This window comes from Microplitis mediator, chromosome 7 (genome assembly GCF_029852145.1).
Source record: "Microplitis mediator isolate UGA2020A chromosome 7, iyMicMedi2.1, whole genome shotgun sequence".
Classification (NCBI taxonomy): domain Eukaryota; kingdom Metazoa; phylum Arthropoda; class Insecta; order Hymenoptera; family Braconidae; genus Microplitis; species Microplitis mediator.
In genome coordinates, this window is record NC_079975.1 from 4,122,435 (window position 1) to 4,148,981 (window position 26,547).

The 26,547-nt window shown below is 32.1% G+C and overlaps 3 protein-coding genes and 1 non-coding gene across 13 annotated transcripts in view; all 4 read right to left on the reverse strand.

Moving 5' to 3' along the window:
* Positions 1-26,547, reverse strand: part of LOC130672087 (zwei Ig domain protein zig-8-like) — a 109,531-nt gene that overhangs the window by 52,676 nt on the left and 30,308 nt on the right. For all 9 annotated transcript variants that reach the window (XM_057476355.1, XM_057476356.1, XM_057476357.1 and 6 more), the window contains one exon: positions 24,847-25,013. In XM_057476355.1, the coding sequence (XP_057332338.1) occupies positions 24,847-25,013 (167 nt within the window). The remainder of the gene's footprint in view (positions 1-24,846; positions 25,014-26,547) is intronic.
* Positions 8,848-12,281, reverse strand: LOC130672084 (uncharacterized). Its single transcript, XM_057476346.1, has 3 exons — positions 12,029-12,281; positions 10,782-11,727; positions 8,848-8,970 (listed from the first exon to the last, which is right to left on the reverse strand). The coding sequence occupies exons 1-2, from the start codon at positions 12,201-12,203 to the stop codon at positions 10,811-10,813; spliced, it is 1,092 nt and encodes a 363-aa protein (XP_057332329.1). The 5' UTR covers positions 12,204-12,281; the 3' UTR covers positions 8,848-8,970; positions 10,782-10,810.
* On the reverse strand, positions 18,786-18,977 carry LOC130672545 (U2 spliceosomal RNA). The gene has a single exon (XR_008990726.1). It is a non-coding gene; the product is annotated as a U2 spliceosomal RNA (small nuclear RNA).
* LOC130672082 (uncharacterized) lies at positions 21,259-23,732 on the reverse strand. 2 transcript variants are annotated; one of them, XR_008990621.1, is made up of 3 exons: positions 22,131-23,732; positions 21,838-22,048; positions 21,259-21,473 (listed from the first exon to the last, which is right to left on the reverse strand). XR_008990621.1 is itself a non-coding variant. In XM_057476343.1 (2 exons), exons 1-2 carry the CDS (start codon positions 23,586-23,588, stop codon positions 21,470-21,472), a joined length of 1,755 nt encoding a protein of 584 aa, XP_057332326.1. In that variant the 5' UTR covers positions 23,589-23,732; the 3' UTR covers positions 21,270-21,469. The 2 variants fall into 2 exon arrangements, 1 of the variants encoding a protein (XP_057332326.1); XM_057476343.1 differs by having other exon boundaries at positions 21,270-21,473; positions 21,838-23,732.

The window sequence follows — 26,547 nt, forward strand, 5'->3', positions numbered from 1 at the left end:
ATGGTTGAAATATTTAACTAAGAATTTTAATGGATAAATAAATTCAATTACTTTACTCAGATAATTAATATTTATGTTTCATAATAATAATGAGTCTAAAAAAAAAATAATAATTTTAAAAAATCCGTTAATTCCCAAACCGTAAATTAGCCAATTTTTTTTTTTCGCTTCATTATTGTTTTCCGATACAATAAAAAAAAAAAAATTATGGAAAAGCTCATGAATTTAAAGAAAATTAATGAACATACATAAAGGTTTGTATCAAAGCTGGTATATATATAATGTAAAAGATATTATTTTATCTGCATTTAAATGATATAAATAAATTTAGCTTCCTTGTATAGAATGTAGAGTACACAGAAAGATAAAACATCAAAGATGTTGCGGTGATTGAGTAGATTAAAACAAAACCGGAAGACTCGTGAAATTAGAGATGACTTGAAGCATGCTAAGCAGCAAAGAAGAAAGTATATTATACGACGAGGAGATAATTATACTGCACTACTCTAGTATAGTAGAGGAAGAGGAAGAGGAAGAAGAAGAAAAAAAAAAAATAAGAAGAAAGAGGAAACATGTATTCCAGCGCATCTGCAGCACTTCTTGTACGCGGATAAAGAGTCACAAAGCGTCGAGTAGAGAATAAGAGTCTGCAGAAAAGGAGTAGGTCCATATATATGTGGGTGTAGAGAATAAGAGAGGTCTATAAGCGAAGGATAGAAAATGTATAAGGAAAAGGAGAGAAATTATGTTAAGAGTCAATGGGTAGTGGTAGTAAAGAGAGAGAGAACAAATGGAGAACACAAGAGCCCACGCGTGTACCCTCTGACTTTAACATTTTGCATACTGATGAGTCCACTTTCCAGCCACTTCATTCCCATTTCCTTTTCTTTTGGTATTTCCTTGTCATTTCCAAGTTTTCTTCCGAGGCAATTTCATTCACATGCAACTACATTTACTTATATATTTTTTTTCATGAGCTATTTTTAGTTCGATAAATAAAAATGTACTTGAAAAAAGTAAATTTTGAAAATAATTCATGAGCTCTCGTTCCGAATTTAGTTATCATGCGATTATCAGAGCAACGAGAAAAATAAATTATCCTCCATGTTTTTTATGAAGCGGATGTGGTTAGAAATTGAGTTAGATATATATTTTGTTGAGTCTGATTTTTATCCTCATCTTAAAATCCGTGCACATAACTCCGAGCTGGTTTTCTCACTTGGACGTTTACATTGAAACATATTTATTTTTCTTTCTCTTATTTATATTATTTTTATTTAACTTTTATTTTACTTTTACCAATACCGAGTACCAGGGCTTTATTTCGATTCCCGCTGTATACAAGCACACGACGAGCTTCCGGTCATGTACATTCTCACGATACCCGATCTAATAAACTGCCTGAGGGAACAAGTCCAGAACGGATACGAGAGTTCGCGGAAAGAATTGAGAAAGGACAACAGTATGTACACCAATGTATATGGACGTTTTATACCTAGCAACCACTTGGAGAGTTCAATAGTCAGGTTTATCCTGGCTTTATAGTAAAATGGTTAAGGGATCAGGCTTTCAAGTTTTCATGAAAGATATTTAAAAAAAAAAAAGTATTAATTATTTTCATAATTAAATATTTCCGACTGTCATATTAAATTATCAGGGTAGAAAAATTGAAACGCAATTTCAACTTCAAATTTAGACTGCAAATAAACGTGTTCTAGAACCTCATTTGCGATTATTTCCGTTTCTGTACTTCAGAGTTACAATTGATGTTCTATTTATCCACTGGGGAAATGCGTTTGTTTTTAATTTATTAATTTACCTTTAAAAAAATTAAAAAAAAGTTTAAATCCCAAAATGATCCTGATATTTATAACTTCCTTCAATTTAAAAGATTTAGAGGCCGAATTCAATCAAAAGAAGCCTTTGAAGCGACGTAAATTATAAAAAAATGTATGCACTCTCATATTACCCCTCAAAATAATTTAATAAAAAATTTGAAACCAAAATAATAGAATACTGCGTTTGAAAAAAAATCGTTTGCTGTTACTCTTTATTGTGACTGCATATTTTTTTAAATTTATTAATTTACCCTGAAAAAATTTTTAAAAGTTTGAATCCCAAAATGATCCTGATATTTAGGGGAGGGAGGGGCAACAGGGGGTACTTAAGGAAATACCAAGTTTTCGAGGACTCAAATACGCTAAATCTTTTTTTTTTTAATGATATTCAAAGTAAATAGAAGAAATTTTCAGTTACCGTTGAAAAAAAAAAATTTTTCATTTCTGCGGGCAAAGTGGGGTACCCCCTAAAAAAGGTAAAAAAAAAATTTCTGGATTTTAAACGAATTTGATTACGTTGAATTTTTTTTTTAAGTAATTTACATGAAGAAAAATGATATTTTACATGTTTATTGGATACAAAAGAAGAAAAAAAATTTTTAATAGTTTTTATCATAAAACAAACGTTATTAAGATTTTTCAACTGACAATTGATTTTTGAAAAAGTTTATAAAAAAAAATTCAAAGTAACGCTTAATTATATTTGCAGAAGTGATTTTGGAATGTTTAAAAACCATTTGAAATATAAAACTTTTTTTTATCAAATTTTGGGGTACCCCGTTTTGCCTACCCTACCCCCTTCCCCTATAACTTCCTTTAATTTAAAAGATTTAGAGGCCGAATTCAATCAAAAGAAGCCTCTGAAGCGACGTCAATTAAAAAAAAATGTATACACTCTCATGTTACCTCTCAAAATAATTTTTAAAAAATTTCGAACCAAAATAATAGGATACTGCGTTTGAAAAAAAAATCCTTTGCTGTTATTCTCTATCGTGACTGCATATTTCTTTAAATTTATTAATTTACCCTAAAAAAAATTTTTAAAAGTTTGAATCCCAAAATGATCCTGATATTTATAACTTCCTTCAATTTAAAAGATTTAGAGGCCGAATTCAATCAAAAGAAGCCTTTGAAGCGACGTAAATTATAAAAAAATGAATGCACTCTCATATTACCTCTCAAAATAATTTTAAAAAAATTTCGAACCAAAATAATAGAATACTGCGTTTGAAAAAAATCCTTTGCTGCTACTCCTTATTGTGACTGCATATTTTTTTATTAATTTATTTAAAATTATTGATAAAAAATTTTTTGAGGTCAATGCTTAATATTTCTTATTGTGCGAACGTAAAAAAAATGACTGAGAATATATTTACAATTTAAAATATCTTTTTGAATAAGACCTTTGATCTCTGAAGTACAAAAGAAATGTTTTTCTTTCTTCACAATAATTTAAATATTTATAAAATGTTGAATTCCATTTTAACGTAAATAGATAAATAATTCAAGCAACTAAATATAAGTTGAGAACACACGAGTAAGAGCCAATGTAGTAAGTGTACTAAGATTTCGCATGTAATGTTATATGTAACCGAAAAACCAAGACGTAAAACAAAAGCTTGTAGAGTTGGACAGGGAAGAAAGGAGGAAGAGAAAGAAGAGGAGGGGAAGTAAAATGCCAGTAGCAATGGTTACGTACCATAAATATCGACTTTCCAAAGTGTAACGAGATAACTTTCGGCGATTTTACCTCGCAAATAAAGTGCCCCAAGTTAAAAGTGAGATTTGTTCCTTTCGTGCTCAAACGAGTTTGTGTTCTCAACAGAATTGTCAAGCACATTGTAAAAAAATAAAATAGATATAAAACTCAAAACGAGTGAGCTTTTGCTCGTAAAATCCTCATATAAACGAGGAAATTGAAAATTATTTACAAATAAAAATTTTTCAATCTTATATTTGATATTTTTTTATTTATTTTGCAGTGACTTGAGAAAATCAAAAAAACAAAAAAAATTAATAAGAGGACAGAAATTTAATTATTTTAAATAAAACATGTAAATTATCGTTAACAAAAGAGCAGAGAATATCAAACGCTGATTATAAACCAAGTCATATATATATGTAGTGACGATAGATATCAAAGGATTGATATCCTTTCTCTTATCGACTTTCAAAAAGCTATTGAACAATCTGAAGCTTTAGTTGCTGTCATTTTCTATCTCTCAGCTTCTCAGGTGGTCTATCGAGTGCACAAAACTCGCAGGATCTCTCGTGTGTCTATAGTATGGGCATAGAGAACAGTTGATAGTTGATAGTATTAAACGGAGAAAGAGCGGAAAGCTCATCTAGGATGAGGTACAGCAGCGAGTATTGAGACGGTTGGTGAAATAAGGGATGAAAAAGAAAAAAAGCAAGAAGTAGATATCTATATATATATATATAATTTAGTGGGAATAAACGCAATCGACGAGTTTGCTCGAGTGCGACGAGTCGAAATTCGGTTCGCTCGAATTGCCTGCTCGATCGCCCGTGTCTGTCATCCGAACGGAGAAACCTCTTAATTAAGGGAATGCGGTTTCTATCGATGAACGAAGGTAGTTTTATTTTTGTTTGATTTTATCGGACATGAGTAAAGTGAACCGAGTACTAGTCGTCAATCTAGCTTGGATTATTGCTACGTTTTATATGGATGAATTGCCGCTCGAAATTGGAAACTCAAGTATAGACACTTTGGAAATTTTTGGTTTTTTTTTAAATTAACAATCCGTATCTTTTACCGATGGTTTTTCTTCATTGCAAGTTGTCAGTAATTATGTCATTTTGTTTTACATCAACGTCAGTGGTACTTTAAATTAAAAAGTTTTTTTTAATAGGCTATAATAGATAACTTGGAGTAGCCTAAGTCGAAATATCAGACGTGAATTGAACGTTTTCAACGTAAGCTGAACATTCAAAATGAAGGTTCAACGTTTTTTTAGTACCCAAAATGTAACCTCGTAATTTTTTTGCTACGCCTTTATGGCTCCGGGTATCTGCCTTAAGAGCCAGAAGGGCGTACTAAACAATTTTGGGAAATGACGTGATTATAATCCGGGAGTACGAAATTGATGAAAAAATTTTTTGGTTCGCTTAGATTTCCTTATTGTAAGTCTCAATAGGTTTCAATTACGTTTTGGATTCGTGATAGTCCAATCTACGTTTTAAATAAGTTAAAAACGGCCAATTTAAGTTTTTAATGTCCAAAACTTTCAATATATGTTCAAAACATTCAATTTATGTTCAAAACGTTCAATATATGTTCAAAACGTTCAATATATGTTCAAAACGTTCAATATATGTTCAAAATGTTCAATATATGTTCAAAACGTTCAATATATGTTCAAAACGTTCAATATATGTTCAAAACATTCAATATATGTTCAACATATGTTCAAAACGTTCAATATATGTTCAAAACGTTCAATATATGTTCAACATGTTCAATATATGTTCAAAACGTTCAATATATGTTCGAAACGTTCAATATATGTTCAAAACGTTCAATATATATTCAAAACATTCAATTTATGTTCAAAACGTTCAATTTACGTTCAATATTTCGACTCGGGAGAGGAAAGCTGAATAATGAGTGATGAAAGTACGTTAGAATTTTACAAAAAATTGCACGTCTCGAACGCGAAGCGAAGAGGTTGTGCTTTATAACGAACTTGTCAAAGTCACGTAATTTTTTCGCGTTAAACTGTATATATTTTTTTCATATCACACTACACGTTATAAATTTTTCAAATGTAAAGTATCATTTATTATTTATCAATCGATCGTTACTTATGTACGAAAAATATGACGTTTATTTTCATCTAAAATAATTTTATTTTTCTGATAATAAATATCAGTTAATAATTCATTTAATTAACTAAATATTTATCACATAATTAAAATAAGTACTCTGCTCTAATTATATAATTCAAACAAATAATAGAGCTTTTCATAAAAAATTTCATTCAAGTCTTTAAATTAAATTTATTCCACAAAAATATAATCCCATTAAATAAAAACTGTCATGCATAAAATTGACAGGATGCTTTGAACATTTAAACGAATCTAAGTTAAGGATAAACTGACAATAAAGAGCAATATATATATGTATATAAAATGAAACAGGAAGAGAAAAGTACTTGGATTCAGAGTCTGCTGGGACCAAACAGTCTCCAGACATCCTTTTCGCATCCAGAGACTTCTGGAGACTGTTGATAGTTCCAAGACTCGTTTGCTCGCTGGTATGAGCGTATATTCAATGGCTTAATATAGTTCGTACCGTAACAAATGTAACAAACGATGAATTAAATATTATCAAAGTTAAAAAGTGTCTTTACAACTACCATGCCATGTCGCTTACTGAAAACAATCTCTCGACTTAACTTGCACATTATATTCATTATTTCCTCTTACAAATTTATTTATATTCGTCTCTATACAGTATTCTTTCTTCGCGGTCTTAACCCATCATCATTTTTATTGATAAGAGTATTTAAGAATAAAAATAAAAATAAATATAAAAATATATATATATAGTAATAAAGTTAAAAAAATTTAACCCACTTTTGTTTATGTATTTTTTCCCGTCTACTCCCATATTTTTTATTTTATTTTATTTCATTTCCTTTTTTCCGGAAAATCAGGCAGGCGAAATTCACAGGCAAAGACTAAGCTTCTGCTGGCTCAATGCCGAATAAAAGTTTAAAATAAGAATAAAAAAAAAATTAAAATTCTAAAAGATACTTTTTTACAACATTTAGTTTCTTTCGTTGCTTTACTTCTGTCTATTTATCTTTCTTCAGTTAATTTTTTTATTTTTTCTTCATATGTACGTTTATAGAGAAGAATGGATAACGATTGAATGATTTTATGAGTAGCTCTAGGTCACTGGCTCATTTAGTGCCAACCTGTTTTCGCTATATTACGCTGCTTTATGAGAATGAGTTGGTGCAGCTGTGCACGCTAAATGATAAATTTATCATTTTTTTTTATCGATTACTATTTCTTTGGTAATAGATTATTTTATTACATGTTCGTGAGACTTGAGAAAAATAAACTTGAGAATTTTATTTCTTAACATGTAATAATTTCATTTTTAAGTTGAACTATTAAATTTTATGTTTTTACCCGAAGAAATTCTTAGATTTAAATTTTGGCAGGAAATTGAAGACATTTCTTTTTAGCAACAAGTCTGTATTATGAAGTAATTTTAATTTTTTTAATGCCGCAATATTTCTACAGAGATAAGGCTCAAAAATGAGAGATTCGAAGTAAATTTTTTTTTCTGTTACTTTTCAGAAAAAAATTTGAACTTTTCTGTCGATTGGATATAAAATGAAATTGTTATCTGTAAGCTGTGAGATAAAGAAGTTATTGAACTTCGTACGATTTTTTTATTATTAAATTATTGTCAATTTTATGGCATTACTCCTCTTTATTTCATCATTTTATAAAATAAAGATGAGTTGAAGCTGATGAATTTTAAAAAGTGGAAATCGAAGTTAAAAATTTAAGTCTTCTAATAGAAATATCGAAATAAAGGGAAAAAAATTTTTTGCAACGATAATTTAACGATCAAGCGAGCCCGCCGAAGGCGGGCGAAGCTCGATCGCAATTATACGTAGCGTCTCGTTCGAAGATGATTAAATAATTGATTACCTGTAGTACTGTTAGTACGTGTCAACTACACAACGTTTAGAGTTTAAATTCAAATGCTTTTTCGCGCCAGTAGCCCTCAGCGCCTGGCGCGCACCCTAGCAGTCTCATATTTTTTAGAGTCTTTTTCTCTTTTTTTTTTTTTTTTTTTTTTTTTTTTTTATTTTTGACCTATGTAAAGTTATCCCGCCTTTCGCTAGATGATTACTGGGCCTATCTTTTTCCTTTCGGGCTTAAAATCTCTATCGGGAGGGTAGTAATCATCTTCGAACGAGACGCTACGTATAATTGCGATCGAGCTTCGCCCGCCTTCGGCGGGCTCGCTTGATCGTTAAATTATACTAAGCGTCTCGTTCTCGATGATTAAATAATTGATTACCTGTAGAAGTTTAGAGTTAGTGATAACTTTATTGTCAAAATTACACATTCTTTACTTTTTATCGGCTACTGTAAGTGCAAAACTCTCGCTAGAGCTTTGAATCGGCCGATTGTAGAAATTGGCGAAAACCGTGGACTTGGATGACCACCCTGCGGTTCTTCTAATAGTGTCCACATCTACTCCCCTTTTATGTGCCTTCGACACGGATGCATGCTTAACGCTGTAGGCGGTGAAAATCTCTGTATCAACTCCTGCTTTTGCAATAAGTGCCTTTATCCAGTGCCTAATCGTCTGAGCGCCAGCTGGTTTATGTGGTTTTACTGTCCCAATAAACAGTCGATCCGAGTTGGTTCTTAATTCTTTAGTACGCTCTAAGTAGTATAATATGATAGATGCTACACAAATGTTCTTCCTCTTCTTGAAGAATGGAATCGATAATACAGGTTGTTCTTTGCCCGGCTTTGAGGTCTTAATTAAATCAGGTATCTTAATTTTTAATCCAGAAACAGTCTTAGTGATATTTTCGGTTTTTATCAAGGACAACGTTTGCATTCTATGTGCCGTGATGAGAATAAGGAGTGTCACTGCCACCTCTGATAATTCCTTCAATTTTAAGTTGTCTAAGTTTCCCAATTTTTCAATATATGTCAGGACCTGGTCTGTATCCCAGGTATCGGAGTACTTCGGTCGCGATGGTCTCTTCTTGAATGTCCCCCGGATGAACCTCGATAATAAGGAGTCCTTTGAGAGGTTGTTCCTAGAAATCAAGGAAATAGCAGCCCGCATAGAGTTAAGAGTGCCATGCTTCGCCCCTTCATTAAACTGCGCTGTAAGAAACTTGATGACCTCCGTACTCTGGGGATTAAAGGCATCGATATTCCTTGCTTGAGTAAAAACTAGCCATTTCTTCAATGTTCCCTCATACTGCTTAATCGTTGACTCTGACAAAGAACTGAGCATGATGTCTATTGATTCCTCTCCGATGCCCTTGGTGACAAAGGCCTGCCGGATAATTTGCCGACCACTAGTGACAACTTGTTCGCTAGGGGGTGACACTCCTGCCTAGAAGGAGATAATAATAAGAATAATGAAGGCTTGAAAATCAAAGGAGGTTCGCAGAGTAGAGAAGTGAATAACGGGTACCATGGTTGCGCTGGCCAAAAGGGAGCAACTACGATACCTGATGCTTCATCGTTGATTATTTTCCTCAAGGTTGGTAAAATTAGGGCAAAGGGTGGGAAAGCATAAAAATATTCGTTTCTCCAAGAAACCGTAAACGCGTCTACTGATTCTGCATCTGGATCTGGATAACGCGAATAGAATCTTACGCACTTCCTGTTAATACGCGATGCAAAGAGATCAATCGAAGGCAAACCAAAGGTGTCCAATACGGTTCGGAAGGCTTCCCTGGATAATTCCCACTCGGTGTCCAGGTTTTCCACTCTGGAAGCGGCATCTGCTTCTACATTCAGCTTCGATGGAATATATGTTGCCCTTGGCCAAATTCCTCTTAATTGACACCATTGCCAAATCTCTCTAGCTAGATCTGATAACTTTGGATGCCTAATTCCGCCAGCTTTATTGACGTAAGCGATCGCTGTTGTATTATCTATACGAAGAAGGACTTCGCGGTCGCGTAACTCGTGAGCAAAACATTTAAGCGCGAAGAAAGCTGCGTAAAGTTCCAGATAATTAATGTGGTGCTTCTGATCCTCTGGATTCCAAAAACCCCTTGTAACAACACCTCCAGCTTCCGCTCCCCAGCCTGTCCTTGAAGCATCCGAAGTTATCACTATGCTATATTTGTGAGACTTTATTCTGCTGTTAGCGCTCATTATATTATCTCTCCACCATTGAAGATCCTCCAAAACGCCCGCATTTATTGTCATAAAACCCTCAAAGTCATTATTATTCAACGTAAGAGCTAACCACTTAGCTCTTTCTAATCTTTTGCAATATGCTCTGCCATACTCTACGCCTGGAATACATGCTACCAGTACCCCAATTAACTGAGCTATAAATCTGATCCTGAACCGTTTTTTCAACCCTATGGAATCTAGTAGCTTCCTAATATATACCCTCTTCTCCATTGTCGGTTCTACACAATATTTCTCTGAGTCTAAGATAAAACCTAGGTATTTACACCTTCTATTAGGAGTCGTCGTACTCTTACGATAGTTAATGATAAAACCAAGCTCCTCTAAGAGGCCTATCGTATTCTGTACATTATTCTTACAAGCTTCGTAATCTTTGCCTACGCATAGAAAATCATCCAGATATACTACCGATAAAAAACCTTTTGACCTAAGTTTATTAACCACCGGTTTCATTATTTTTGTAAAAGTATGAGGGCTAGAACACAAGCCAAAAGGAAGACACATGAATTGATAAAGCTGGCCTTTGAACCTGAATCTAAGGTATTTTCTAGAGGATCTTTTTACCCGGATCAGGAAATACGCATCCTCCAAGTCTAGGTTAGCCATGAACGCGCCCTTATCAATGAGATCTCTAGCGGATCTCAGGTCCTCCATTTTGAAGTGATATGTCTCAATAAACTCATTTAATTGCTTTAGATTAATAATGAAACGATCCGACCCATCTGCTTTTGGTACTAGGAAATACGACGATATAAACTGACTCTCGATGTCTAAGCAAGGCTCGATAGCCCCCTTTTGCAGAAGTTTACCGATAGCTTGCTGGACCCTTAATTCATCACCCGGAGACCTTACAGGTTCACTGGGTTCCACAAATTGTATAGGTTGGGACTTAAAGGGAATACCATAACCTTTGAGACAATCAAAGATGAATTTATCATCCGAAACACCTTCCCAACTCTCTGTGAAGAGACTGAGTCTGCCTGCTAATTTATTTACCTCTTGTTGTTCTTCCACAACAATCTCCGCTACTTCCTGTTCTTCTCTGAGCTGGGCTTCAGTGAAGTCTTCGCCATCCCTGTCGTGGATCTCGGTTTGTACCTCGTGTTCGAGAAGAATCTCCTCTGCTGATAGTTGCCCACCTGCCTGAACTTCGCAGGTGGGCCTCTCAAGTTTCCCTGAGACGCAGTCCTGAATGCCTGTTTCTTGACAACTGGTTTGTCAGAAGGTTTTAAAGATGCAGCCGCTTTAACGATGGCTTTTGCATCCTTAACCTGGTCATTGAGTTTCTGACCGTAAAGCCATTCATCTGGGATACTAGCCTCTAGCGTAGCCTTTATGTCCTTATCCAGAGTCGGAGTAATAAATGATTTTCTCGCTATTGACTGTTGGTGGAAAACATCACTTAAGATTTTTCCCGTGTCCCAGAGATATTTCATCAGAGTAATTTGATCAATCTCCTCTGATGAGTTATCTGACAGCATCGATATGGCTGAGCTTAACGATGATAGCGCTGATCCTACACAATTTTGCGTATCAGTAAAGTGAGCATCACGTTTTTTGGCGATCTCAGTCAAGTGACGCTGAATTTCAAGGTTAACCTTGGGTGCTTCAGTTCGGAATTCTCCATCTCTAACATATTTTTTAAGTAGAGCTTTCTTAACCTCTTCAGTTAAGCCCTTTGACATCCAAGTCTCCCACCATTTTTTCAGGCTGTCATTTACCTTGACTGAGGTATTCGTGTTTGAAACCTCTTCCCCAAGTACTTCACGAAGTTCATCGTCCAAGTCATGCTCATCCTCTACTAAAAACTCTTCCGGAACTTCTCCGTCTTCCAAAACCCCTACGTCTTCCTTCCGGGAATCGTCGGCTACTGCCGTACTGGTCAATGTCTCAGTACCCTTATTGGGTTCTATACTTTCCTTGTTGGAAATACTGGCCTCCACTGTAATAAAAGATAAGGCCACATAAACAAAAAAGGAAGAGAAAAAAAAAAATTTTTTTTTTTTTTTTTTATAATGATGGTTCCATGCTAGATTTTCTCTCTTTATCTTTTTTTTTTTTTTTTTTTTTTGTATTTCGTGTGGAAATAATGCTTTAGAAAAGTAAAAAATCAAACTTTCTGTCCATAGAGGATCAGGTTATGTTCGTGTGGAAATAACCTGTGTGAAACTTCGTGTGGAAGAGACACACCAACCATATACCCTTGCAAATATTTTTTTTTTTTTTTTTTAAAATGTCCTCACCTCTATTCTGCTCTGCAGTTTCTTTAACTGTAGCCTGCAACTCTTGTTGCGCTTTTACCAGATCTTGGACGCTCTTGGCGATGGCCTCGATTTGGCATTGTAAATCTTTTTTAGATATCTTGGGGGATCTACTTTCCACTGAATTTGATCGGGAACGTTTCTTGGATTTCCCCATTATTAAAAATCCAATCTTTTGATGATGTAATAAAAAATTATCAAGTTTTTTATTACAAAAAATTTTAACCCACGTCCGTTGTTGTTGACACAACAAAACAATATGAGACTGCTAGGGTGCGCGCCAGGCGCTGAGGGCTACTGGCGCGAAAAAGCATTTGAATTTAAACTCTAAACGTTGTGTAGTTGACACGTACTAACAGTACTACAGGTAATCAATTATTTAATCATCGAGAACGAGACGCTTAGTATAATTGACATTAAAAAGTCAATCACTAAATTCATCCTAATTTCATGTTTTAAAAATTATTAAGGATCAATAGCAATTTTTGTCTGAACTCAAACAAAACCTTTAAACACAAGATTAAGAATGAGGCTCGACACATCACGTTTCCATTTTTTAAAAATGCTCATTTATTTAAGAGAAAAACGTCGACGAAGTTTTCATTTATTGCGCAAGTGCAAGGATAGTAACGTTCGTCAACTTGAGTGTGACAAAGAAAAAAGTTCAGACCTCTTAAAAAAAAATTCGTCAAGCTAAAACTTGTCTACAAGCTTGAAAACGATATTTTTTTTTGTTTCCGTATGAGCGTTTTTACTGAGGCCTCAAAATTTGAATTTAATCAAAATTTAATTAAAAAAAAATTCAAATAATCTTACGAAGTAGAAATGAAAAAAAAGTAAGCAAAGAATTTCCGACCACTCACAGGTACGTCACCTTAAATCTCACGGGTTAAAAAAAATCAAATACTCGAAATTTTTGATCAAAGTTTCTGTAGACCTTATCTACAAAAACGTACAGATATACGCGAGAGGTCTGTGAAATATCTAGGGCTTAGCGGGTTGCACCGTGAAAAATAATAAAAAGATCTAGAAAGACAGAGAAAATAATTAATTGGACTAGATCGAACGAGTTTGTCTGTGAAAATAAAAAAGACAGAAGACAGAAGACAGGATAGAAAGGAATTAAGAACCCGTACAAGGAGCTAAGGAAAAGTATAATACGTAGAGTAGTACAATCACAACTCCACTAAAATATACTTTCAAATTAAACTATTTTAATCCAAGTTTCAGTCTACTTAAATACTTTTAAAAGTCAACTTAGTCATTATACGGATTAATTTATAGTATGACTTCTAAATGAATTATTTAATAAGTCGATTTAAATTTAAATTACGATTTTCTGGACATTGATAATTTGAATATTATTTATGTTAATGAATAGGCGCACAAAATATTAAAATAAAAATTTCATGAATTATTTAATGAGAATAAATCAGTGAAAAATTTAAAAGCGAAAGTATACTTTGTACGAGATGTACAATAAATTTAAAATATCGATTCTGTTTCAACACTCGAAGTTTTTTCAATAGTAATTTTACTTTCATATTCTGCATCAACATTTATAGAAGGTTATAATTTATGCAAAGTATCTGGTGAATTTAAATAGTTTTATATAGTATGACGTATGACAACGTAAGGCGCATGTGACATTGGAAAATGTAAAGAGAATTATAGTGAAAATAAAATGTAAAAAATATTGTTACAAGATTTACAACGTATGAAAAAAGTAATATTAAAATTTAAAGAAATCGATAGCTTATCGAGTTATCTACGAAATTACTATCATAAAAATGTCGTAGTCAGTGGAATAACATTTTCGCGCGACATATAGCCCATGAATGTAAGCTTTATAATAATAAAAATAGTTAAAAAAGTAAAAACAAATAAAATAATGTGAGAAAGCATTCATAGGAAAAGTTATTCGGTAGCGGGTTAAATCAGTATAAAATGAAAAAAGGTTGAATTTCTCTCATAAAAGAGTATAAGAACTAGTGCATTGTAGAAAAACACTAGGTGATACTAAAGCTCTCAGATAACCCCTCACTTTTCTCTTTCATCCTCGAAAAGCCGTCCAATAAATATCGCACCCAGTTCGTTATTAGCGTTTTAATTCAGTGCCGGCCAAGAGTTGGTAACTTAATCCCGTGAAATCGGAAAAATGTCACGCAATGAAAGAGAAATGAAAGCTCGTTGCTTCTTTTTATAATATTTTATTTTACTTTTTTATACTATACGCTTTCAAATGCGGGATCATAAATAACGAAATAATACCAGCGTCGCGTCGTTTGTAACTCATATTTTCATTCGTCTGTATATTTATACATTGAATATCACATTTTATTTTTTTACTGGGTTTTAAAAAAATTTCCGGTGGTTTTCATTGTCATGATTACGATCAAATTTCGAGTCTTGCAATAATTTACTATTTTTTTTAATTGCGATGTTAAAAATACGAAAGGAAAATCTTCTCTAGGTTTAAAAAAAAAAATATGTATGAATATTAAAATTAATAAGTAATTTTTACAGCTCACAAGTTGAAGCCAAGTTTCAAAATCGTCGTACTTATCTACGATTATTTATAGTGCTCCGTAATGGAACACTTGTAAAATCGCTCAGATGTTCGTTTCTCGTATTCAATAAAAGTGAAATATCTCTTTAAAATACTTATTCGATTGATGTTAAATTTAGTATCGAAATAAAATCAATTTTTTTGAATCCCGTGGAAATTACAATTTTTATGTAAAAAAATTTTCTAATTTACTTTTTTGAGCCATAATTATGTATTTTTATTCAAATTAGACCAATTTCGCCCCATTTTACACGAAACATATCATTTTTATTCTGAAAATATTCAACTGTTTTTGTGAAATGCATAAATTAATAAAAAAAAAATTTTATCTCTTTATAATTAAAACGAAAAGTAATAAATAAATAATTAATTAAAAATGTATGAGGATCGAATGTAGCTATGAATATAAAAAAAATAAAAAATATCGTCCATTTTCGTTTGTCCAGTTGGATTGACTTATGGACGCGGTGGTTGTAATTAAAATGGTATCTACCTTTAAAACGTACGACTGGTTCTCTTTCTGCGGACACCGTTTTCCGCTTCTCTAACGTTTTCACGTTTTATATCCGGGCTTGGAAATATACATACACATACACATTCACATACACGTACATAGACGTAAATATATACAACGAGGTGGAAGAGTGAGAGGAGTAACGAAAAAAAAAAAAAAAGTAAAATTAACGATAAAAAACCGATTGTGAAAAAATAAAAACTATTCGGCGCGTTGTATATTCTCTCATTGCATTGCATAAAAATTACTTTTATTCTTATTTTCAATTATTCCATTTGTTTATTGAACAGAATTTAAATAATATATATAAAATAAAATTTCAAATGGCTACTATGACAATTACGTCTGTTTTTTTTATGAATATCAAAAATAGCAAAGCTAAATAGAAGCTTGGAACATAATAGAAAAAAAAATAAATAACGGTTGGCCTTACGGGCCACCTCCAAAACTTCCTACTGATTTCGAGCGCTTCAAGTCGAAAAATTTTATTTCTTGGACTGCGGAAGTTCAAAAAATCAAAAATAATTAAACATAGACATCTCTAACATATGTGGGTACGAATATTTTTGGTAAAACGCGGATTCAAAAAGATATAAATATAGGTGATTATGATTCTTTCGACACTTATGTGTGATGCAGGTCTTGAAGAAGATTCGCCTGATGGCCTAGAAGACTACAAATATCTAACCGACGCCATAATTTTGGTCAGAGTCGCTGTCTAAGAAAGTCTACGGAAATCCCATAAAAAATCCGGAGATACGGAACATTTCGGACCATGGACACCATGCGACTGTTGAAATCGTTAGCCCTTAACTATGTTTATATCTAACCGACATCATAATTTCGATCGGGATCGAGAAGTAGTTTTTTATGAAACGTTTTAAATAATCACAGTGTTATAATTGTCATTAACCCTTTCCCGGATCGGAGTATCGGTGAGTCTAGGTGTGAGTCATGCGGGGATAGAGCCAATTAAAATCCGTTGTGAGGTTGTATGAGTGAAAGTTTAGTTGTGGTAGTGTAGACAAGCGCCCCCTTCTACTATTTTTCCGGCCCCCTCTCTAGAAAACAGACTATAGCTCTCTCATTTTAAGAATAAGACGTGCGATTCAAATTAAGAGTAGGGATACAAGGTCGACCGGGAAAGGGTTAAAAGATCAGACTCATAATATAATGAGTTCCGTATGAAATATATTTTCTTGGATGTTACTCCTCTGCCGCTATTCTGACAGATCCAAATAATTCAGATTAAGATACAAAATTCAAAAATTTTATCTCTATCATCATTAAAAACAAGTTCTTCAATCATTCGCATACGATTTTTCCTTGGTAAACAATTTTCTTTATCAAAGACAGAAATTTACAAGATCGTATATTCGCGAGTATTCTAATGGATTTTTATATGGACATGTTACTATTTGCTATCTGTTATAGAAGGAAAAAAAAAAAAAAAGACTGAAACTAAAAAGGAAAAGAGATTTTGAAAGTGCATTACGTGAACCGTATTCTCAGTGTAAAACCTCGAAAGATACGATTTTGGACTTGTGTGATACGAATCTGGATTTTCTTTTCTATTCTCCATTTACTATTATCTTCGACCACTTTTTTTCCCTTTCTTATGCTCACGAAAGTTTTGTTCGTTTGATTCAATTCACAGATCCACTATTGTCAGATAAAAATTTAGAATTTTATATCTTGATAAAAATAAAGATAGAAGAAATTAAATTAAATTAAATGAAATGAAGAAAAAATCAATTATCAAGTTTAATTGAAGCAGAAAGTTCATAACGAGCTCAACAAGCAAACTCTTAGAATTTTCCGATTCAGCATTGGATCAATTTTTTTTAGTTAACCGGAAGTATGTAATGAGATCGATAAAAAAAAAACTATTTATTTAAGAAAAATGAAAGATGAAAAGCTGAGTTAAACAAATAAAATTAATTTAAGCAAACAAGTAATTTGAAAATGTTTATCCCTGCAATCATAAAATTAATATTCAATTATTTATTTTTTTAGTAAACACAAGATTATTTGCATCCTTTTTTTTAGAGAAAGACTTTTAATTAAAGCTAAGTAATAAAAAAATTTATTTTTATTTTTTATGACTTCATAAATTTTACTACGTATAGAAAAAATTTTTTACTGCCCCGTCTTTAAAATATTCATTAAAAATAATTGATTACTAGGATTTATATTTTGCGCGCAAACGCGCTTTCATATCTATCCCGCCATCATATCAAAATGCCGTTTTTCATATATATTTATTTAAATATTAGTGAAAACAATTTAATTTTTAACTCTTAGCCAATCCCGTTACGAAGAGTTTGGCTTCTCATATTTTTCATGTCTTTTTGATAGTAATAAGGATCATAATTTGAGAAATTTGGACAATATATATATATTTATATACTCAATCAAAAGGTCAAAATCGAGCTTTAAAATTTCTAATTGATTCAAATAATTAATATTTGATTTGAAAAATCTTATATCCCTTGATTTGTGAATTTTTATTACTTTCTATTTAAAAAATATCGTTGCTAACCTAAAAAAATCTAATAACTCACCAGTTACAGAGTACGATTTCTTTAAAAATCCCAAATGAATTAACTGAGTAAACTTATAAAATGATGTAAAATAGAGGTTATGATTACTTTTCATGTAAACAACAAATTATCCTTTGCTAAAATAATTTTATACAACAGAAAACAGTATGTATTAAATGCTGATTTACCATACACGGATGTTTTCTGAGTGCTTCTATACAGGATCAAAAGATAATATTCTAACTAATATTACCTGCAGTAATTACACCATGCATTTGTACAAATAACTGTTTAAATCAAAGCAAACATCTGCTTGAAATAGCGTAAATTACACGAAGTAACCGCAGTATAAAATTCAAACTATAAAATTTATCTCCTATCTATAAGATTATTTTTTGTTGATATGTACCCTGATTAAAAACTCCGATTGAAACCAATGAATTCCGATTGAAAGTCTATCGGATTTCAATCGGAAACAATCGGAGTCAATCGGATTCAATCGGAATTCAGCGGTTTCAATCGGAGTTTTTAATCAGGGTACATATGGTATAGTTAGTTAATTAGAATTTACATCACCCCTTTCCCCATATGACAATGGTCCAGCATTACATATGGCGAGAGAGGTGAGTTTAGTCAACATATGTCCATGAACATTGAGGAAGAAAATGATGCGAACGGCTCTGACAAGATTTTGGAGCAACAACCTTCAAACGACGAGTCTGGATCAGCTGGTACAGATCTTGTGGCGCGCAAATAGAAAAAGTCCTTGAACATTGAGGAAGAAAATGCAAACGGCTCTAACAAGAATAGAATTCAGCCCCTCCCTTTTTGAACTGTATCAGTTAATTACTTTTCGCAAGATTTACGTATTTGAAAAATGGACAATTAAATAGGAGAAAACAAGATTTGTCATCAGGTCAAATTTCGACACCACATTTAAACTTAGAATCTAAATTTACTTTTGACTGTTTCCAAACAAACCTAAATATGAGGCATTTCCATTGAAACGTATCTGATGATAAGAAAAATCATATCGTAGAACCAATTTATTAAATGATTGCTACAGACAGTTCTCTACAAGGTAATCTAGAATAAAAAACTAAGTTTTGATGTATTTATTCAGCTGCACCTGACGGCTCTGCAATGTCAGGGCAACTTGCGGCAAAGCTAGAGCAAGCTCCAGATTTTCGCCAAGTTTCAAAAATCAGATTAATATTCTGGATTCTCTATGAGAATCTATCAGATATTAAGCTGATAAGAACAGACACTACACATTTGATCTTAGCCAAAAGGCCGAGAAGCGATACCAATAGGTGATTTAGAATTGAACTTAACACTTCTAGAACAAGTGACTTGAAAGGGACAAAATATCTTGGGCGGCGACACCTTGCGGACACTTGGAAAGCGCATCTGTCTCATTCTGACCGTCCTCGTCTCGCTATCCCCACTCACTCTCTCTACCTATACACTAAAACGATCCCTATTCCTTCTATAATAAAACTGTAGTTATTTACTTGCAACCAAAGAAATTTTGCCTTTTAAGATTTTTTTGGTTTCCAGGGGGTCCATTTTTGCCATTTTTATGAAAATTTTTTTTCATTAGATTTTTCATATATTTGTTTACTTTACTGTTTTTAATGCACTTTATACCGAAAATTATTAAATGCGTAATAAATCGCTCAAGAATAATTTTTTTTTAATTTGAAAAAAATTAAATAAATTTCTTATTGTATACGACTTCAAAAATAATTCAATTTCACATTCGTATCATTATTTGTACATAAATATTATTTTAGTATAATTTTCTAACTGTAAAATTAACTTTTCCAATTCCCTATTCGCGAAACATCCGCATCGGATATTACCAGTGACCCTTCTGGTAAAATAAATCCAAAGCATTCCATCGAGTCTCTTTGAACCGTTTATACTAGACCAATAAAAGAAGTAGCTGAAAGAGTACTCTCCTGAATGGTCGACCAGTATAATGTTATCTCTTTCTTGCCTTTTCATTTCTTTATGAAAGATAGAAAGAGTAAAATTGAGTAAGCGGGAGGAAAAGCTTTAAAAAAAAATAAAATAAAAAAAAATAGAAGAAGCCCAAGTAAAAGATTTTACTCCAACCGATCGCCTTTAGAACGTGCTTGGTTTTTCATCGTTGAAACGTGACGTGATATCATGGAATTGGAAAAGCTAAGATTTTCCGTGGTCCTTTAATCGAAAATAAAATAATTTAAAGAGTGAAAATTTCATCGATAGCTTTTTTTATTCTCTTATATACCCGGCTGCGAGTATTTCTTTTTTCATCAATGCACTTAAGGGCAAGCAAAAAGTAAATGAAAAAACTTTTCTGTATAAATGATTTATAAATTGTCCAGTTCAATAGTCAAATTCATTTACTCAAAATTGAGTTTTTTTTTAGTAAACGAAATTTAAAGTCTTGGGTTCGAGACCAGATTAAAATAATTAAATTCCGCGATTTTTTCCGTATTCAAAGTAATGGAAATAATTAATATCAATTGCAACAGGAAATTACAGGTTCAATACCCAATGAAAGTGATTTGTTTTTATTAATTAATATTTTCACAACGATCTTAATTATGATTATTAAAAACTTTCGATATTGAATTAATTCAAGTTCAATATAATAAATTATTGAACCATTTCATTGAGTATTGAAGTGCATCAGAAGTCTAATTAAGAAAATGAAAAAAATCTCTTGACCTCAACAATACTTTTAAATAACAAAGTATACGAGTAGTTGAAGTGTAACAATTAAAATCACTCGTCAACTGGCTTAGAGATATGCAAGCATGTAGTCGACTCATCACTTTGTTAACAACTTCCATAATAAATCTACAGCTCAAAGAGCATAGAGCTGTAATGAAGTACAGAAGAGACAATTATTTGAGGGTATGGAAAATTTATAATTTTAAAATAAAAATTATTACGAATGAAAAATAACATAAATGCGAAGAAACGAAAAGCGAAATAAAGATGAATGGAAATAAAAAAGTGACCGACGAGGTGTTGGAAGCATCAGGGCTGAGAAAAAAGCAGTCGGAGGTGGGAGTGGGTGGGAGGTAAAGAATGAAAGAAGACGTGCATCATGATTTTATTTTTTGAACATCGATCTTAGCTCGGTGTGACCGGCTGGAAGGTCTTACGAAAGTGATCTATCATGTTAAAGGGTACAAACGATCAAGCAAACGTCTTCTCGCGTACCATCACTCGCAAATTTGACGTGATGCCTTTAGTGAACGAGTTACGAGTCAATTTTTATAGGACAAGTTGAAAAACGAGGTCACTTCGAGACACGTCCCAGCTTAAAATGATTTAATCATTTTTTATTTTATATTTATATATAAGTATAATATGTTATTCATTTCATTTTTTTTATTTTTGGTTTAAAAAAATATTGAAGACTCATAGATCAATTTTATTATTTAATTATTTACTATCAGTTAAAAATAATTGAAAGCTTTTGAAAAATTTCAGTGAGTAGAAATTCAATCAATCAATTTATTTAATAGACCTTTTTTTATGTATTAAAAATTTTTTTTTTAAGGGGTTAGGGGTACTCAGGGGTATGAAAAAATGATGATTTTCAATAATTTTTTTTTTGTAGTTAATTACTTTATTTGACAAAAATAAAAACATAGCTTTATTAGAACACGTTTCGATTTGACTTCACGAAAATTTCAAAAAAAAAAATTAATAATTCAAAAAGTTATCGCTGTTTTTGTAGAGCCCGTTCCTCCCGAAGTCCTTTGCGGTGATCATCATAAGTCCTTGGAGATTCATCTAAAATCAATCGGACAAGAAAAATTAGTTTTATTAATAGATAATCTTGTGCCTGATCGAAGCTTTTTTTTTTTTTTTCGAAATTAACAAAATGGCGGCCTCAGGAAATTTTTTTCAAATTTTCGAGAAAAAAACTGACAGTTTATTGTTAAAAAAAAATCGAAATTTTTGAAAAAAAAAAAAATCCTTCGATCAGGCACGAGTTTTTAATGTATTTCAAAAGTACAATAAATTTTATTGAAATCTACCGAGCAGTTTTTAAGTTACAGTGATCACCAGTTCAGAAAACATAGTTTTGAGAAAAACGCATTTAAAGTTTTGCTATGGATTTATGTCGAATTATAAGAATTATTTAATAACTTACACTGAGTCATCTATTCCTGGACCATATAATAGCTCTTCAGCCGACATAGCAGCTTCCAAAATATCGATTTGCTGGTGCCTACGTTGCAATCGACCTTCTCGGGTGTTATCATTAGCGCGCTTATCTGCTACTTTGATACGTGCAGCATCCATTCTTTCTGCATACCGATGAGAATTAGGCCCACAATTAAGTCCAAGTGTATTCATCAAGACTAATAATGAATTTATACCCTCATTAAATATACACATAGCAACGTATGCAGCTATTTGTACGATAGTAAAACTAGTATTTACCGTTTTTGGGCATATTTTCCATACTAGTTGGTTAAAGCTTTCATTATTATTCTGATTGAATCCACCTACACATCTTGAAAGTAAATTTTCATTACTAAGATCTTCGTATATAGGCTTGATAGCTTTTAAAACATCAGAAGGTAAAGGAGAATAATCGTGAGAAAAGGTATCAAGCTCTCCTCTTGCTTCAGCGCGCTGGTAAGAGCACCAAGATTCTTCGCCTTTTGGACACATATCATGATTCGGTTTTTCATCACTCGAGCCGTAGTGATAAAAGGTTGCCATTATAGCAGATTTCATATTTTCAATAGAATCACAATGCCGGCGTATTGCTAAACCATAGTACACAGTTAGTTTGTCTATTAATTTTCCTGTGAGCTTACCTCGACCACCAAGACCTTTTTGTTTACTCTTCAGCGTACGTAATCGACTCCCCATCCGCTTTTGGACATGCCCTATACATTCCTTTTTATTTACAGTTGTATTTTCGTAAGGATCTGATTTTATAATTCCTGAATAGGTCTTGGAGTCACCATCACCAATATAGTTGGCATACTTAACTCCATATTTAGTTTCAGAATACGAAAACATTTCGACCATCGCATCCACCTCCATTTTCCCAGAAGACCCTTGATGATTAGCAGAACACACATCTTCATGCGATTGATACCATTCCTCGAACTCAACAGTATTTGTTTTTTTTTTCCAATACTCACATAGCTTACAATATGCACTTTTAATGTTTATGTCAAGAATCTTTCCAGTAAAATAGCCAATTATAGAAGAAACTCCAAATGACGATGTATATCCCCGTTTTTGCCAGGTTCCATCTCCCGATACAGTTAGATGATTTATATCTTCATTTTCAGTTGTTGGCATTGCTTGCTTTTCTTCATTCACAGCTTTCGTCATGAAGGTTTCTGCGACGGCTTTACTACAATTCAAAATCTGTTTCAGTAAAATTGTATGCGTAGATTTATCTAAAAAAGACGGCATGTCCATCAGGCCGCAAAACTTGCACAATCCTTCGTATCCTATTCCTAGTATTCTCATTACAAAAATGAAACGTCTGTTTATTTCATAAGAATGCCCAACGAAAGAACAGGAAGGAATATATTCATTTCCACAGTTATTACATGCAACTACAATTTTGAATCCCAGCCCACGTGTACTTGCTGTTTGAAACACTACATTTCCATCACATTTTTTACATTTTATAAGAGCAGAAATTGCAGTGAATACCTGAATAAAATTTATTATTCGAAATTCAGTACTGCTGTCTTCAGGTACATCATCTTCAGTGTTTTGTTTTAATTTTTTAGAAGATGTACTCTGAATACTTTCATCACGTTCGGCTGTTTTCGGATTAAAAACATTCTTTCTTTTGACTGAACGCGACTTATTAATTTTTTCAGAACTCCGAAGTTCTCTTGAAACCTTTCTAGAATCACGTCCCATGGTTAATAATTTAATTCACTTGAGAAATAATTTATCACAAAACTATCGACTGATCAGTGCAACGACTACAGGTATACTGGCAACCAAAAATTATTTTTCAGTTCTTGTACTACCTACAAATTGTGAATATATGTAGAAGGATATATATATATATATATATATATATATATATATATATATATATATATAATTATAAATACATTAAAATGGGGAGATATTCATGACAATGAAACCCGAAAGGTCGGTTGCTTGCAGCTGTTTCTAGCTACCTGCTCTCGAATGCCACGTAGCACCCGAGCGTCCTTTGGTCATTGTTAAATAACTCGAAAAGAATTTGTCGGATTCACTTCAAATTTTCACACAATATTTTTAAAATATTATACTTTAAGAAAATGCAAAAAAAAAAAAATCGATTTTTTGAAAATTCTGACTACCCCTAACCCCTTAATATCAATGGGTATAAAATATAATTGAGAAGTTATTCCTCTTAATTTAATGAACAAGCGATTAATATTTTTTAAATTGGAATTTAATAAAAATTCAATTTTTATAATTTGTTTCGTTGCTCCAAATATTATTTTTCAATGAAAAAAAAATTTTTTAAATAAATAGAGTTGATAATAACGGAATTATAAAATAAAAATAAAAAAAAAAAAGTTTCCATTAACGAAAATAGTAAAATTCTTTGATCGACTTTTAATCAACGTGTACACAAGTTTTGTGTATTTGAGAATGGTACAGAAAACTCCACGACAAGTTGATTGGCGGAATTGGCAAGCTTTGTTTAACGTCCCGCAACGCTAATCGAGTCACTGTGTACGCATTGTTAAAAAAATCCGTATAAAAAAGATAAAATTCTGTGAAAGTACTGTGGGTGGAAAAAAAAATTAGGGTAAAATAAATAGAAAAAATAAAAGGGATGACCGATAAAAATGGGAGAAATAAAATAAAACTGAACGAGAAATAAAATAAACGAAACAATGGACACGCACGGATAGGATTCCGGTATCGAGGATGAATGATTTCCAATAGTGCCAAGTGGTGGCTCTTTAAATGTTTAGTCAAGCATACAGCCAATAAAAGTATGTGTTAATTGGCGTGAATAAATAAATTAATGTATACGAATTTTAATATCAAACATGGAGGAGAAATATTTCGAAACATTATCTTGGGCTTGAATAGTTTTCAAATTACGATTCGATAGATTGTTTGATTAGTTAGTAAATTAAATAAAGTGATGAAAAAATTAATTACTCACAACTTTGTCACCCAAATTCCTGACTTTGCATGGCAAGTAAACAGTTTGTCCGGCTAATGCCGTTACATTGGTGACTGTCTGTTCGAAAATTGGCAAATCTTCGATTTCTTGTGATCCATCGGGCTCTTGTAACTGCATTTGAAGTCTTTCTGATTTTCCTAATGGCACTGGAACATAAACAAATTCATTTTTTCGACTTGATTCAGCTAATCAAAAGTAAGGTGAATGACTATCATGCTCAAAGTAAAGACGAATAAGTTGAAACTAAGATGAAAAAATTTCAAAAAGTTGAAAAAAATTTAATTTAAGTCAAAAAAGTCGAAATCTTATCGAAAAATCGTCGGCAAATCGATAACTTTAAAAGAAAATAATGAAAAGCGAGCCTGAATATCAAGTTTTATTTTTGACCCGGGTTCATTTTGTCGACACGCCGTTTTTTGAGCGCGTATTGATAAGGGTAATTACTCTAATATTGCATAAAAATAAACTTTTTTTGAACTTCTCGTTAGAAAAATCGATGATTTAGTTTCTGAGTCTAAATTTTCTATTGGATTTCTTTAGGATTCAGAAAAGTCTTCTGGAATAACACTAGCACATAAAAGTCCAAATAAATCATATTTAACATTTTACTGATTATATTAATTTCAAAATTTAATTTTAAAATTATAATATTTTATTGCTATGAACAGAAATATAGTCTGTTTAAGCACTGGGACAGTAGCCTTTGATTACAGGGCAAATTTTATTATCGTTTTACCACTGGGACGTTATTATAATTTAGAATTTAATTAATTTTTGAATAATAATATTTATAAAAGCACTTGCGCTCCTTTGAAAATTAAATTACTAATTGTGAATGTAAAAAAAATTTTAATCAATGTATAAATTTTCAATCCCTTTAAACTATGAAAAGTTTAAATTCAATGAAGTACTGAAATTATTAGTTATAATTACCCTGTGTAACTGCGATTTAATTATAAGATATTTCAACAAATTTACTCGCTAATAAGTTCTACAAATACTTGGCTTTTTTTATTTTTATCGCTACGAGGTTATTATAGTTTGAAATTAAATTTAGTTTTTAATAATGAAAATACTTTTTCTCCTTTTAAAGTAAAAACACTAATTTAGAATTCAAAAATATTTATAATTCTATTCATGAAAAATTTATCTAATTGATCAGTTAAATGAATACAACTTTCAATGTAGTATTATAAGTGTATTCAAATATATATCGCGTCCCTAATTCCAAAAGGACATATCTTTATACGCCCTTTTGGATTTAGTCACTAAGTTTAAAATCAAAAGGGCGTATAATTTTTTTCTTAATTGCTTATCCCGAGTCAAAAAACAAATTTGGATTTAAGTCTCAAAGTTCTCATTGAGGTTTTTGAAGATCAATTTAGAATTTTAAGATCGACAACAGTGTAGAAAGTTATCCTAGTTTAGTCCTCAGAGTAGTAGTTATGACCAATTTTACTACTTTGAGTACTAAACTAGAATAACATAATCTGGATTAGAGCCTCAAAATACTTAAAACAGAAAGGAATAATTTTATCCGCATTTGAACCTCAAAAGTCTCATTCGACGTATTCTCACCCCTCCCTTTTCTGTCTAAAATTTTACAAGTCCGAACTATAACTTTTCATTCGTTGAGAATTTTGAGGTCTTAGTTATAATTTGAAATCGATAAATTATTTG

Bases quoted from the DNA above. Each gene is read 5' to 3' on its own strand.
- LOC130672082 (XM_057476343.1), bottom strand. From the start codon at position 23,588: ATGGGACGTGATTCTAGAAAGGTTTCAAGAGAACTTCGGAGTTCTGAA.
- LOC130672084 (XM_057476346.1), bottom strand. From the start codon at position 12,203: ATGGGGAAATCCAAGAAACGTTCCCGATCAAATTCAGTGGAAAGTAGA. The intron at 11,728-12,028 runs GTGAGGACATTT...CTTTTATTACAG, and splicing joins AACTGCAGAGCAGAATAGAG to TGGAGGCCAGTATTTCCAAC.